The 14,996-nt window shown below is 53.5% G+C and overlaps 1 protein-coding gene across 7 annotated transcripts in view; it reads right to left on the reverse strand.

Moving 5' to 3' along the window:
* Positions 1-474: 474 nt before the first annotated feature.
* The window catches only part of LOC144772453 (apolipoprotein L3-like), a 69,444-nt gene continuing 54,922 nt past the window's right edge, over positions 475-14,996 (reverse strand). For 5 of the 7 annotated variants that reach the window (XM_078656871.1, XM_078657056.1, XM_078657215.1 and 2 more), the window contains exons 3-4: positions 6,207-6,285; positions 475-2,839 (exon numbers count right to left, since the gene is read on the reverse strand). In XM_078656871.1, coding sequence (XP_078512997.1) covers positions 2,049-2,839; positions 6,207-6,285 — 870 coding nt within the window. In that variant the 3' untranslated portion in view covers positions 475-2,048. The remainder of the gene's footprint in view (positions 2,840-6,206; positions 6,286-14,996) is intronic. The other 2 variants (XR_013599758.1, XR_013599796.1) reach the window with 1 other exon arrangement.

Below are 14,996 nucleotides of genomic sequence, written 5' to 3' on the forward strand. Positions count from 1 at the left end.
GTTTGACAGTGCAAGGAGTTTTCACAAGTGTCTGCAGACAGCGCAAGGAGTTTCACAGAGTGTCTGCTGGCCGTACAAGGGGTTTTCACAAAGTGTCTGCAGACAGCGCAAGGAGTTTGGCAGTGCAAGGAGTTTAACAGTGCAAGGAGCTTTCACAGAGTGTCTGCAGACACCGCAAGGAGTTTTCACAAGTGTCTGCAGACAGCGCAAGGAGTTTCACAGAGTATCTGCTGGCCGTACAAGGGGTTTTCACAAAGTGTCTGCAGACAGCGCAAGGAGTTTGGCAGTGCAAGGAGTTTGACAGTGCAAGGAGCTTTCACAGAGTGTCTGCAGACAGCGCAATGAGTTTTCACAGTTCTGCAGACAGTGCAAGGAGTTTCGACAGTTCTGCGGACAAAGCAAGGAGTTTTCACAAGCAGGGTCTGATTCACATGCACACTTGTCCATAGCAAAAACAACAAATAAAAAGATTAGTTATTGCTCACATTTTATTAAGTAAAAAATTAGATTTATATGCATTTATTTTCCTCTGGTTAGAATTTCACAAGATATACTATTATACTAAAAAGCTATGTTGTTGAAACAAATAGTTAATTACAAAAAGTAATTTTTTTATTGAAGCATTAGTGAATTACAAAAAGTAACTTCTTATTGAAGCAAACTGTTCCCCAATAACCCACAATGACTAATACTTTTAAAGAAAATGAATTTACAGTTATATTAAGGCACATAATAACTTTCAATATTTCTATGATTGGATATTTCCATCACATACACCCTAAGCAGTAAACTCAGTTACAAACCGTCAGGATTATAATCAGTCATGACAAATTCCAATATTACTTTATACAATTTGATGATATAGGCTCAGAGTCTAACGTACCATCCCACACTTTTCAGGTATCTGGAATGCAAAACAGTGTTTGGGCATCAGCTTTCAGAATATCTGATGTGGTCTCCAGACGACAAACAGCCACTCATTAGGACTTCTGACCAATAACATAAAATGTAACACCCTTCACTCAAACAATCTGAAGGAAACTGATGAAGAAAGCCCTCTTGACGGCCATCTGACATCCTCAATGTATGTACAGATCTTTGTATTCGAAGAGTAATACAGGCAGACTGTTCTTGGAGGTCAATGCATTGAATTCAGCGGTGATGCGACTGCCTACAGCAGATCTTTAACACTCTTTAGAGAAACATTATCTTTCGACTAACTTCTAATGGTCATCAATTGGATTTGGTAACTTCTGGTGATTGTAAAAATTGAACGTTTTTCCATCAATTTCTGTGCTATTAATAGTTATTAAAACTCTCGTATTTTTATAGAGCGCTCTCACACTTGGATAGCGCTCGTCACTACTCTACCTCTTGGAGGCGATCAATGGTACCATTGCAAGAATTGATGAACTAAGATTGCACATATGAAGGATCTTTCAGTGATCCAATCTCAAGACAATTATTCAAATAAAGAGCCTACAAGTGGGCCACTGAGATGGGTGCTCGTGCCCCACCGAAGAGCCGACCCCTTAATGGAGATATTGATTTGCATAGCCCGGCGTTATCCTCCGGTGACAGTGTTCACTTTGCATTTGTTTTTCCACATTTTGAGATTTGGGAAGGCATGCGCTTTAAAAGGATTCCGTATCTGTGCACTGGCGGAAGGAGAAGGAGTGATTAGACAACTCATCCCCTGTAGTTTCTGCAAAACTTGGAGCATGGTTGGGAGGGAAGACCATCCGGTGAGTTCAAGCGATAGACGGGAAAACAGGGATCATGGACCAAGGACTTGGCCAATATGTGCTTTAGTAGGTGAGAGGGATGATCCACATATACAAGTGACCTCTGACCTTTAGTACAGATCGATTCTAGCCATGATTATGCATCTTAAACAAGCATCACTGGCCCTATGTATGGAACGACTAGTGGAAAAATAACACCAACTTCCATCTACCATCGAAATCATATTTGTTTCCTGCTGATATCAGCAGACCTGCCATGCGGGGATTGGGGGAGGATCTTGCTTGGACTGCTGTCTACTCTGTTCAAGTTTGTGTCTTCTTCAAGGTGCACGCAATTTCCATCAGTTCGTGAAGCCCCTTTTCCAGCTCATCCGCTGCCTCCCGGATCTTCGCTGCCGCCTCGGTCTTCGCCCCCTTATGAAGATCCTTGGCGTCTTTGGCGATGAAGATGGCATCCATGACCAGGAACAGTCCTGTCAAGATGCCCGTGGCCACGCCAGCGATGCGGATGCCTCTGGCCAGCCCTCCAACTGCCTTCCCCAACTGTGCCAGCCTCACGATCTCCACCACATTAGCGATCCCTCTGCCCGCCCTGGGTAGAGCATTGAGGGCCACTGCCTCAAACTCCTTGTTGGTGATGCGGGAGAAGTCTGGGTGGCTGCTGAGCATCTCCAGCTGGCAGTGGATGCTCTTGAGGCACTCTTCAATCTCATTCATGTTTGTCTCGTACTCACGAATCAGAGTTTCCACTTTGCCACGCTCCACCCGTTCATTCACTGTATCCGAGATGGTGGCCGTGGCACTGGTGACCCCGCCGGCTGCCGCCACACCTAGACCCACACCTGTGACAATCAGTGAAGCCCCGAAGGTGAACGGGGCAAGGATCAGTCCTACAACAGTAGTGATGCCTCCGGCAGCACTCACCGCACCCCCGGTGATGCTTGCAATAGTAGCTCCATGGTGGAAATGGTCCACGCCATCTGCAATGCGACGCAGCTCTTTGATTGCAGCCTCGAAGGAGGGGGTATGCGCCTCTAGAAGCTTCAGGAATATATTCATCCTCTGAAGTGTTATGTGAAGCGCTTCTCGGATGTCTATGGGATAAAAAAAAGATTAACATGTTCAATGTTAGAAAACAGAGAGACATATTGTAATTGTATTTATATAGTGCTTACTACCTCTGATGAGGCATCAAAGCACTTTTCGGCGAGTAGCACGCTACTCCGGAAGCCAAAAGGATTAGTGGCAAGTTAGTTTAGGGAACTATGAATTAATTTAACCAATGGACATGTGAGTCTGTTAGTTGGATTAAAAAGGATAATGGAGAGATATAAGAGGGAAAAGAATAGAAAGTGTTTATTGGGAGATCATAGTAGTAGGAGGAGGTATGGGATGAGTAAAGGAGAGATTGAGGAGGGAAGAGTCTCTAGAAAGGAATTAGGGAGATCATAGTAGTAAGATGAGGTCTCAGAAGATCTTAAGGAGGGACACGTGAGGGGATCCCTGGACATTTTTACATATTACCCCGAAAGCACATTAACGCTATTTTTTATTGTTTTGTTTTTTTTTTTACTTAAGATCTCCATCTAAAAGAATAAAGGCAGATTAAAAACCTCCGTGGATTTGAAAAAACATAGATACATTCAGATTAAAGAAAGCTAGAATTGCTACAGATCACACAGCATGTCTGCACCTCTCTGGTCTCTTGATAGAGCATGTGATGCTACCCTCATGCTGACAGTCATAGGACACCCCTCTGCTCAGAGTGCCAGTGCGTCACAACTACCATCTGTAGAGTGATGGTGAAGCTTGCACGTCTTCGTTGTGGTCCTGAAGCTTCAGGGTTCACTCCCTCAACCTCTAGGTGAGTGAATGAGGATTCGAAATTCAAGGTCGACCCTGTCCACCCACAGCACCGTATGAAGAGGTGCAGCGCTGTTGATCCTGCCATTCTTGATCACCGAGAGGCCAGCACTGACAGACAGACACTCAAGAGAACTAATCAGGAGATATATAAAAAGAGAGAGTGAGGCAGACAGAGAGGGAAGAGAGAGAGAAAGAAAAAGAGAAGGGGAGATTGAGAGAACAGAAGAAAGCGAGAGGTAGACCGAAAGACAAGAGAAAAAGAGGCAGAGAGAGAAAGAAAAAGTGTGAGAAAGAGGGGCATGCAGCGAGGTTCGAGAGGAGGGAGGATCTCATGTACTTATTTATGCAGTTTACATTACCCAAAGGTATCAGAGCTCTTTACAAAAGAATTAGATCTTTACATTAGGTCCAGAAACTACACGCCCCAAAGGTATTTGAACATTTACAATACAGATAGAGAATTATAACAAGATATAAATGACAACAGTCATAAATGGGGACTATCAGGATGTAAACAGGTGCCAGGTTCAGAAGGTGCCAAATAACACTTAGGTCATAGGGAAGCCTCAAGCACCAATCAGTGAAAAAACGAAGTTAACGTTGTGGTGTATGAAGACAAGGGATTTATTTAAATGTGTTTTCAGTGCAAGGGCTTTCAGTGCTGGTCTAAAGATAGCCTGGGAGGCAGGGGTATGTAGGTTCAGGGGAACGGAGTTCCAGACGCTGGTCACACTGTCAGGACAGGATTGGGCCATCAGTGGTTCCTTTGTAAAGGGCGGGTTTATTGGCCGAGCTTCAGCATTCCGCGATGGCCGAACCCCACCAGGTGTCTGAAGCTGGCCAGCTAGGTAACGTGGAGGGACTGTGTGAACGGCTTGGTAAGTCATACAAGATGGTTTGTATATGGTTGAATGCTGGAACCACGCATTCTTTTACCACGCAAATCGTTACAATGACTTCTTTGAAATGTATTATTTACTATTCCAACTCCAATCTGCGCTACAGTAGGGAAAATGTTGGACTTAAAATTCAACATCAATTCAACAAGGCTTTTCGTAAGGCAAGTCGTTGTTTCGACTTGTATGGTAAAGGTATGAGTTGTAAAGGGACAGCGTGGTCCGAGACACGTTGTAAAGGCAGTTTCTCCTATCCCGGTCACTGACCTTTTGCTCATTCCTTGACTGAGCGTAGGCTCCAGGCCTAAGTGTGTGGGGGGGGGGGGGAAGAGTAGTGCTTCGCCTCAGTGGTTTTGTAGGGGCCAGATCGTGGAAGCAGTCTTTTCTTAGTCACGGGGCCCACTGCCAATAGCGATGAACATTCCAGTGTCAGTGCCACCTCTTGGACTCTAACCCCACAAACCATGCTTGAAGGCACCGCCGAGTGCTTTATGGGTGGGAGAACTGGATCGACACCACATTCATTAAGGAGTTGGGTGACTCCACTCCCAGGATCGAGCACACCAAGGGTCCTTCAAGTTGGGCACTAAAAACCATGGACGTCATTTAGGCAGCTGTGACCCCTGGCTTGCCTCCTGCGACTCCCAGTACTGTCACTGCAACTCCCTGTGACCTCAGAGGACAGTAGCCAACTTGTAAAATAATCATTTATTGTTGCAAGTGGTGTGAATCATCTCCCTGCCTCCTGCTGCCCCAGAGCTTCTATAGGGAGTAAGAAAGAAATACAGGGGAGAGAAGGAGAGAGAGAGAGGTGGTAAAGGTAAAAGGCTTTGAGGCGAAATAAGGGTAAAATAACGAAAGCAAGAAGATGCTACGGAGAGAAGGGTGAGATCAACACAGGAGGATGTATGTTTAAGAAAGACAAAGAGGGATGAAAGAGACACCAATGATACTGTGACAGAGACAGGTGAGAAAGGAAAGATAAGGAAGTAAAAGAGGTGGGAGAAAGGTGAAAGAGTGGAGAAAGTTAGGACAGAGAGGGAAAGACACGTAATATAAGGAGATCAGTGAGAATGGCAGTTAATTTAGATAGGTTGGGTGAACAAGAGATAGCAACAGGAGAGAAAGACGCGACAGATAATAGAGAAGTTAGACAGTTCACAAACAGCTGGGGGGAGGGTGACAGCGTGTCAATTGTCATATGACATCACTTCCTGTGATATCACTGGGGGGGAGGGGACATGTGATGTCACTTCCGCTTCTACTGACATTTTGCTGAATCAACACCATTTTCCTGCCCTCTTCTATGCAGGTAATGCTACTCTGTGCCCACCCCACCCTTCTAGTAGCCCTCAGTGAACCTCCACGGCCTTAAAAAATGTATTATGTGAGTGATGGTGCACCGGTCACCTCACTCGTCCTTGGCCACTAAACGTGCACTTAAATTCACCTAAAAAAAAATCCCTTTGGCAGTTTTTCAAAAAAAAGTAATTCCCTCTTAGAGACCCTTCTTCAATGAGGACTTAAAATATTGGGGTTCAGCCTCAACAATTTCAATGGAGAGGCAGTGTGCCCAAACACTAAATGGCCTTTTCGCTGTGCTCTTCAAGTAGGGTGCCAGATAGAAAACTAGGAACACCGCACGAGCAGAGGCGAATCTATATTGAAGACGTGACGGATTTATGAACCAGGTACTCACCACTTTCCAGCGATACTTCATAATCTGGGGGCTCCAGTCCCTCGTCATCACCAGCGTAGGACCACTCGAGGAGCACATCCTGCACACAGAGAACAGAAGGGCACATATTGGGTTAGAGTGATCAAATGGGTGCACGACGAGGGTGAAAAGATCACTAGTGCATTGAGAAAATCCTCCACTACTCTAGGTCCCCATCTCCCGGTCACAGCACCTTCTCAAGTGAGTTGTGTCACCTACTGAGGGAGCCGGTGGCTGAGCACTGCTGCTGCATAAGGAGCTGGTGGCTGAACACTGCTGCTGCTGCACAAAGAGCTGGTGGCTGAGCACCGCTGCTGCTGCACAAGGAGCTGGTGGCTGAACACTGCTGCTGCTGTTGCACAAGGAGCTGGTGGCTGAACACTGCTGCTGCTGTTGCACAAGGAGCTGGTGGCTGAACACTGCTGCTGCTGTTGCACAAGGAGCTGGTGGATGGGCACTGCTGCTGCACAAGGAGCTGGTGGCTGAACACTGCTGCTAAAGAAAGAGCTGGTGGCCGAGCAGTGCTGCTGCACAAGGAGCTGGTGGCTGAACACTGCTGCTAAAGAAAGAGCTGGTGGCCGAGCAGTGCTGCTGCACAAGGAGCTGATGGCTGAGCACTGCTGCTGCACAAGGAGCTGGTGGCTGAACACTGCTGCTAAAGAAAGAGCTGGTGGCCGAGCAGTGCTGCTGCACAAGGAGCTGATGGCTGAGCACTGCTGCTGCTGTTGCACAAGGAGCTGGTGGATGGGCACTGCTGCTGCACAAGGAGCTGGTGGCTGAACACTGCTGCTAAAGAAAGAGCTGGTGGCCGAGCAGTGCTGCTGCACAAGGAGCTGGTGGCTGAACACTGCTGCTAAAGAAAGAGCTGGTGGCCGAGCAGTGCTGCTGCACAAGGAGCTGATGGCTGAGCACTGCTGCTGCACAAGGAGCTGGTGGCTGAACACTGCTGCTAAAGAAAGAGCTGGTGGCCGAGCAGTGCTGCTGCACAAGGAACTGATGGCTGAGCACTGCTGCTGCACAAGGAGCTGGTGGCTGAACACTGCTGCTAAAGAAAGAGCTGGTGGCCGAGCAGTGCTGCTGCACAAGGAGCTGGTGGCCGAGCAGTGCTGCTGCACAAGGAGCTGGTGGCTGAGCACCGCTGCTGCAGCACAAGGATCTGGTGGCAAAATACTGCTGCTGCACAAGGAGCTGGTGGCTGAACACTGCTGCTGCTGTTGCACAAGGAGCTGGTGGATGGCCACTGCTGCTGCACAAGGAGCTGGTGGCTGAACACTGCTGCTAAACAAAGAGCTGGTGGCTGAGCAGTGCTGCTGCACAAGGAGCTGATGGCTGAGCACTGCTGCTGCACAAGGAGCTGGTGGCTGAGCACTGCTGCTGCACAAGGAGCTGGTGGCTGAGCACTACTGCTGCACAAGGAGCTGGTGGCTGAACACTGCTGCTGTTGCACAAGGAGCTGGTGGCAGAGCACAGCCGCTGCAGCATGGAGAGCTGGAGGCGGAGTACAGCCCCTGCAGCATGGAGAGCTGGTGGCAGAGCACAGCAGCTGCAGCATGGACAGCTGGTGGCAGAGCATAGCCCGCATGGAGAGCTGGAGGCAGAGCACAGCAGCTGCAGCACGGACAGCTGGTGGCAGAGCACAGCCGCTGCAGCACGGAGAGCTGGTGGCAGAGCACAGCCGCTGCAGCATGGAGAACTGGTGGCAGAGCACAGCCCGCATGGAGAGCTGGAGGCAGAGCACAGCCGCTGCAGCATGGAGAGCTGGTGGCAGAGCACAGCCCGATTGGAGAGCTAGAGGCAGAGCACAGCCGCTGCAGCACAGAGAGCTGGAGGCAGAGCACAGCAGCTGCAGAATGGAGAGCTGGTGCGCACAGGGCACTGGAGACTGAGCAGTATGGCTGCACAGGATCCTGGATGGTGCATAGACGCGCATAGTGCTGGCGGCAGAGCAGCATGGATGCACAGGACCCTGCACTGCATAGACGCACACGGCATTGGAGACTGAGCAGTATGGCTGCACAGGATCCTGGACGGTGCGTAGACGCACATGGAGCTGGTAGCTGAGAAGTATGGCTGCACAGGACCCTGCGCTGCATAGACGCACAGGGCACTGGAGACTGAGCAGTATGGCTGCAGAGGACCCTGCGCTGCATAGACGCACAGGGCACTGGAGACTGAGCAGTATGGCTGCAGAGGATCCTGGACGGTGCGAAGACGCACATGGAGCTGGTAGCTGAGCAGTATGGCTGCACAGGACCCTGCGCTGCATAGACGCACAGGGCACTGGAGACTGAGCAGTATGGCTGCAGAGGATCATGGACGGTGCATAGACGCGCATAGTGCTGGCGGCAGAGCAGCATGGATGCACAGGACCCTGCGCTGCATAGACGCACAGGGCACTGGAGACTGAGCAGTATGGCTGCACAGGATCCTGGACGGTGCATAGACGTGCCTGGGGCTGGTGGCTGAGCAGTATGGCTGCACAGGACCCTGCGCTGCATCGACGCACAGGACACTGGAGACTGAGCAATATGGCTGCACAGGACCCTGCGCTCCATAGACGCACAGGGCACTGGAGACTGAGCAGTATGGCTGCACAGGATCCTGGACGGTGCATAGACGTGCATGGTGCTGGTGACGGAGCAGTATGGCTGCACAGGACCCTGCGCTGCATAGACGCACAGGGCATTGGAGACTGAGCAGTATGGCAGCACAGGATCCTGGACGGTGCGTAGACGCACATGGAGCTGGTAGCTGAACAGTATGGGTGCACAGGACCCTGCGCTGCATAGACGCACAGGGCACTGGAGACTGAGCAGTATGGCTGCAGAGGATCCTGGACGGTGCGCAGACGCACATGAAGCTGGTAGCTGAGCAGTATGGCTGCACAGGACCCTGCGCTGCATAGATGCACAGGGCACTGGAGACTGAGCAGTATGGCTGCACAGGATCCTGGAAGGTGCGTAGACGCACATGGAGCTGGTTGCTGAGCAGTATGGCTGCACAGGACCCTGCGCTGCATAGACGCACAGGGCACTGGAGACTGAGCAGTATGGCTGCAGAGGATCATGGATGGTGCATAGACGCGCATAGTGCTGGTGGCTGAGCAGCATGGATGCACAGGACCCTGCTTTGCATAGACGCACAGGGCACTGGAGACTGAGCAGTATGGCTGCAGAGGATCATGGACGGTGCATAGACGTGCATAGTGCTGGTGGCAGAGCAGCATGGATGCACAGGACCCTGCGCTGCATAGATACACAGGGCACTGGAGACTTAGCAGTATGGCTGCACAGGATCCTGGACGGTGCATAGACGTGCATGGTGCTGGTGGCTGAGCAGTATGGCTGCACAGGACCCTGCGCTGCATCGACGCACAGGGCACTTGAGACTGAGCAGTATGGCTGCAGAGGATCCTGGACGGTGCGTAGACGCACATGGAGTTGGTAGCTGAGCGGTATGGCTGCACAGGACCCTGCGCTGCATAGACGCACAGGGCACTGGAGACTGAGCAGTATGGCTGCACAGGATCCTGGACGGTGCATAGACGTGCATGGTGCTGGTGGCTGAGCAGTATGGCTGCACAGGACCCTGCGCTGCATCGACGCACAGGGCACTGGAGACTGAGCAGTGTGGCTGCAGAGGATCATGGACGGTGCATAGACGCGCATAGTGCTGGCGGCAGAGCAGCATGGATGCACAGGACCCTGCACTGCATAGTCGCAAAGGGCACTGGAGACGGAGCAGTATGGCTGCAGAGGATCATGGACGGTGCATAGACGCGCATAGTGCTGGCGGCAGAGCAGCATGGATGCACAGGACCCTGCGCTGCATAGTCGCACAGGGCACTGGAGACTGAGCAGTATGGCTGAAGAGGATCATGGACGGTGCATAGACGCGCATAGTGCTGGCGGCAGAGCAGCATGGATGCACAGGACCCTGCGCTGCATAGTCGCAAAGGGCACTGGAGACTGAGCAGTATGGCTGCAGAGGATCATGGACGGTGCATAGACGCGCATAGTGCTGGTGGCTGAGCTGTATGGCTGCACAGGACCCTGTGCTGCTTAGACGCACAGGGCACTGGAGACTGAGCAGTATGGTTGCAGAGCAGTATGGTTGCAGAGGATCCTGGATGGTGCGTAGACGCGCATAGTGCTGGTGGCTGAGCAGTATGGCTGCACAGGACCCTGCGCTGCATAGGCGCACAGGGCACTGGAGACTGAGCAGTATGGCTGCACAGGATCCTGGATGGTGCATAGACGCGCATAGTACTGGCGGCAGAGCAGCATGGATACACAGGACCCTGCGCTGAATAGACGCACAGGGCACTGGAGACTAAGCAGTATGGCTGCAGAGGATCATGGACGGTGCATAGACGCGCATAGTGCTGGCGGCAGAGCAGCATGGATGCACAGGACCCTGCGCTGCATGAATGCACAGGACCCTGCGCTGCATAGACGCACAGGGCACTGGAGACTGAGCAGTATGGCTGCACAGGATCCTGGACGGTGCATAGACGTGCATGGTGCTGGTGACTGAGCAGTATGGCTGCACAGGACCCTGCGCTGCATAGACGCACAGGGCACTGGAGACTGAGCAGTATGGCTGCAGAGGATCCTGGACGGTGCGTAGACGCACATGGAGCTGGTAGCTGAGCAGTATGGCTGCACAGGACCCTGTGCTGCATAGATGCACAGGGCACTGGAGACTGAGCTGTATGGCTGCAGAGGATCCTGGACGGTGCGTAGACGCACATGGAGCTGGTAGCTGAGCAGTATGGCTGCACAGGACCCTGCGCTGCATAGACGCACAGGGCACTGGAGACTGAGCAGTATGGCTGCACAGGATCCTGGATGGTGCATAGACGCGCATAGTGCTGGCGGCAGAGCAGCATGGATGCACAGGACCCTGCACTGCATAGACGCACAGGGCATTGGAGACTGAGCAGTATGGCTGCACAGGATCCTGGACGGTGCGTAGACGCACATGGAGCTGGTAGCTGAGCAGTATGGCTGCACAGGACCCTGCGCTGCATAGACGCACAGGGCACTGGAGACTGAGCAGTATGGCTGCAGAGGACCCTGCGCTGCATAGACGCACAGGGCACTGGAGACTGAGCAGTATGGCTGCAGAGGATCCTGGACGGTGCGAAGACGCACATGGAGCTGGTAGCTGAGCAGTATGGCTGCACAGGACCCTGCGCTGCATAGACGCACAGGGCACTGGAGACTGAGCAGTATGGCTGCAGAGGATCATGGACGGTGCATAGACGCGCATAGTGCTGGCGGCAGAGCAGCATGGATGCACAGGACCCTGCGCTGCATAGATGCACAGGGCACTGGAGACTGAGCAGTATGGCTGCACAGGATCCTGGACGGTGCATAGACGTGCCTGGGGCTGGTGGATGAGCAGTATGGCTGCACAGGACCCTGCGCTGCATCGACGCACAGGGCACTGGAGACTGAGCAATATGGCTGCACAGGACCCTGCGCTGCATAGACGCACAGGGCACTGGAGACTGAGCAGTATGGCTGCACAGGATCCTGGACGGTGCATAGACGTGCATGGTGCTGGTGGCTGAGCAGTATGGCTGCACAGGACCCTGCGCTGCATAGACGCACAGGGCACTGGAGACTGAACAGTATGGCTGCACAGGATCCTGGACGGTGCATAGACGTGCATGGTGCTGGTGACTGAGCAGTATGGCTGCACAGGACCCCGCGCTGCATAGACGCACAGGGCACTGGAGACTGAGCAGTATGGCTGCAGAGGATCCTGGACGGTGCGTAGACGCACATGGAGCTGGTAGCTGAGCAGTATGGCTGCACAGGACCCTGTGCTGCATAGATGCACAGGGCACTGGAGACTGAGCTGTATGGCTGCAGAGGATCCTGGACGGTGCGTAGACGCACATGGAGCTGGTAGCTGAGCAGTATGGCTGCACAGGACCCTGCGCTGCATAGACGCACAGGGCACTGGAGACTGAGCAGTATGGCTGCACAGGATCCTGGATGGTGCATAGACGCGCATAGTGCTGGCGGCAGAGCAGCATGGATGCACAGGACCCTGCACTGCATAGACGCACAGGGCATTGGAGACTGAGCAGTATGGCTGCACAGGATCCTGGACGGTGCGTAGACGCACATGGAGCTGGTAGCTGAGCAGTATGGCTGCACAGGACCCTGCGCTACATAGACGCACAGGGCACTGGAGACTGAGCAGTATGGCTGCAGAGGACCCTGCGCTGCATAGACGCACAGGGCACTGGAGACTCAGCAGTATGGCTGCAGAGGATCCTGGACGGTGCGAAGACGCACATGGAGCTGGTAGCTGAGCAGTATGGCTGCACAGGACCCTGCGCTGCATAGACGCACAGGGCACTGGAGACTGAGCAGTATGGCTGCAGAGGATCATGGACGGTGCATAGACGCGCATAGTGCTGGCGGCAGAGCAGCATGGATGCACAGGACCCTGCGCTGCATAGATGCACAGGGCACTGGAGACTGAGCAGTATGGCTGCACAGGATCCTGGACTGTGCATAGACGTGCCTGGGGCTGGTGGCTGAGCAGTATGGCTGCACAGGACCCTGCGCTGCATCGACGCACAGGGCACTGGAGACTGAGCAATATGGCTGCACAGGACCCTGCGCTGCATAGACGCACAGGGCACTGGAGACTGAGCAGTATGGCTGCACAGGATCCTGGACGGTGCATAGACGTGCATGGTGCTGGTGACTGAGCAGTATGGCTGCACAGGACCCTGCGCTGCATAGACGCACAGGGCACTGGAGACTGAGCAGTATGGCTGCACAGGATCCTGGACGGTGCGTAGACGCACATGGAGCTGGTAGCTGAACAGTATGGCTGCACAGGACCCTGCGCTGCATAGACGCACAGGGCACTGGAGACTGAGCAGTATGGCTGCAGAGGATCCTGGACGGTGCGCAGACGCACATGGAGCTGGTAGCTGAGCAGTATGGCTGCACAGGACCCTGCGCTGCATAGATGCACAGGGCACTGGAGACTGAGCAGTATGGCTGCGGAGGATCCTGGACGGTGCGTAGACGCACATGGTGCTGGTGGCCGAGCAGTATGGCTGCACAGGACCCTGCGCTGCATAGACGCAAAGGGCACTGGAGACTGAGCAGTATGGCTGCACAGGATCCTGGATGGTGCATAGACGCTTATAGTGCTGGCAGCAGTGCAGCATGGATGCACAGGACCCTGCACTGCATAGAGGCACAGGGCACTGGAGACTGAGCAGTATGGCTGCACAGGATCCTGGAAGGTGCGTAGACGCACATGGAGCTGGTAGCTGAGCAGTATGGCTGCACAGGACCCTGCGCTGCATAGACGCACAGGGCACTGGAGACTGAGCAGTATGGCTGCAGAGGATCATGGACGGTGCATAGACGCGCATAGTGCTGGTGGCTGAGCAGCATGGATGCACAGGACCCTGCTTTGCATAGACGCACAGGGCACTGGAGACTGAGCAGTATGGCTGCAGAGGATCATGGACGGTGCATATACGTGCATAGTGCTGGTGGCAGAGCAGCATGGATGCACAGGACCCTGCGCTGCATAGATGCACAGGGCACTGGAGACTTAGCAGTATGGCTGCACAGGATCCTGGACGGTGCATAGACGTGCATGGTGCTGGTGGCTGAGCAGTATGACTGCACAGGACCCTGCGCTGCATCGACGCACAGGGCACTTGAGACTGAGCAGTATGGCTGCAGAGGATCATGGACGGTGCATAGACGTGCATAGTGCTGGCGGCAGAGCAGCATGGAGGCACTGGACCCTCCGCTGCATAGTCGCACAGGGCACTGGAGACTGAGCAGTATGGCTGCAGAGGATCATGGACGGTGCATAGACGCGCATAGTGCTGGCGGCAGAGCAGCATGGATGCACAGGACCCTGCGCTGCATAGTCGCAAAGGGCACTGGAGACTGAGCAGTATGGCTGCAGAGGATCATGGACGGTGCATAGACGCGCATAGTGCTGGTGGCAGAGCAGCATGGATGCACAGGACCCTGCGCTGCATAGACGCACAGGGCACTGGAGACTGAGCAGTATGGCTGCAGAGGATCCTGGATGGTGCATAGACGCGCATAGTGCTGGTGGCTGAGCAGTATGGCTGCACAGGACCCTGTGCTGCGTAGACGCACAGGGCAATGGAGACTGAGCAGTATGGCTGCAGAGGATCATGGACGGTGCGTAGACGCACATGGAGCTGGTGGATGAGCAGTATGGCTGCACAGGACCCTGCACTGCATAGACGCACAGGGCACTGGAGACTGAGCAGTATGGCTGCAGAGGATCCAGGACGGTGTGTAGACGCACATGGAGCTGGTAGCTGAGCAGTATGGCTGCACAGGACCCTGCGCTGCATAGGCGCACAGGGCACTGGAGACTGAGCAGTATGGCTGCACAGGATCCTGGATGGTGCATAGACGCGCATAGTGCTGACGGCAGAGCAGCATGGATGCACAGGACCCTGCGCTGAATAGACGCACAGGGCACTGGAGACTAAGCAGTATGGCTGCAGAGGATCATGGACGGTGCATAGACGCGCATAGTGCTGGCGGCAGAGCAGCATGGATGCACAGGACCCTGCGCTGCATAGACGCACAGGGCACTGGAGACTGAGCAGTATGGCTGCACAGGATCCTGGACGGTGCATAGACGTGCATGGTGCTGGTGGCTGAGCAGTATGGCTGCACAGGACCCTGCGCTGCATAGACGCACAGGGCACTGGAGACTGAGCAGTAT

This window comes from Lissotriton helveticus, chromosome 1_1 (genome assembly GCF_964261635.1).
Source record: "Lissotriton helveticus chromosome 1_1, aLisHel1.1, whole genome shotgun sequence".
Taxonomy (NCBI): Eukaryota; Metazoa; Chordata; class Amphibia; order Caudata; family Salamandridae; genus Lissotriton; species Lissotriton helveticus.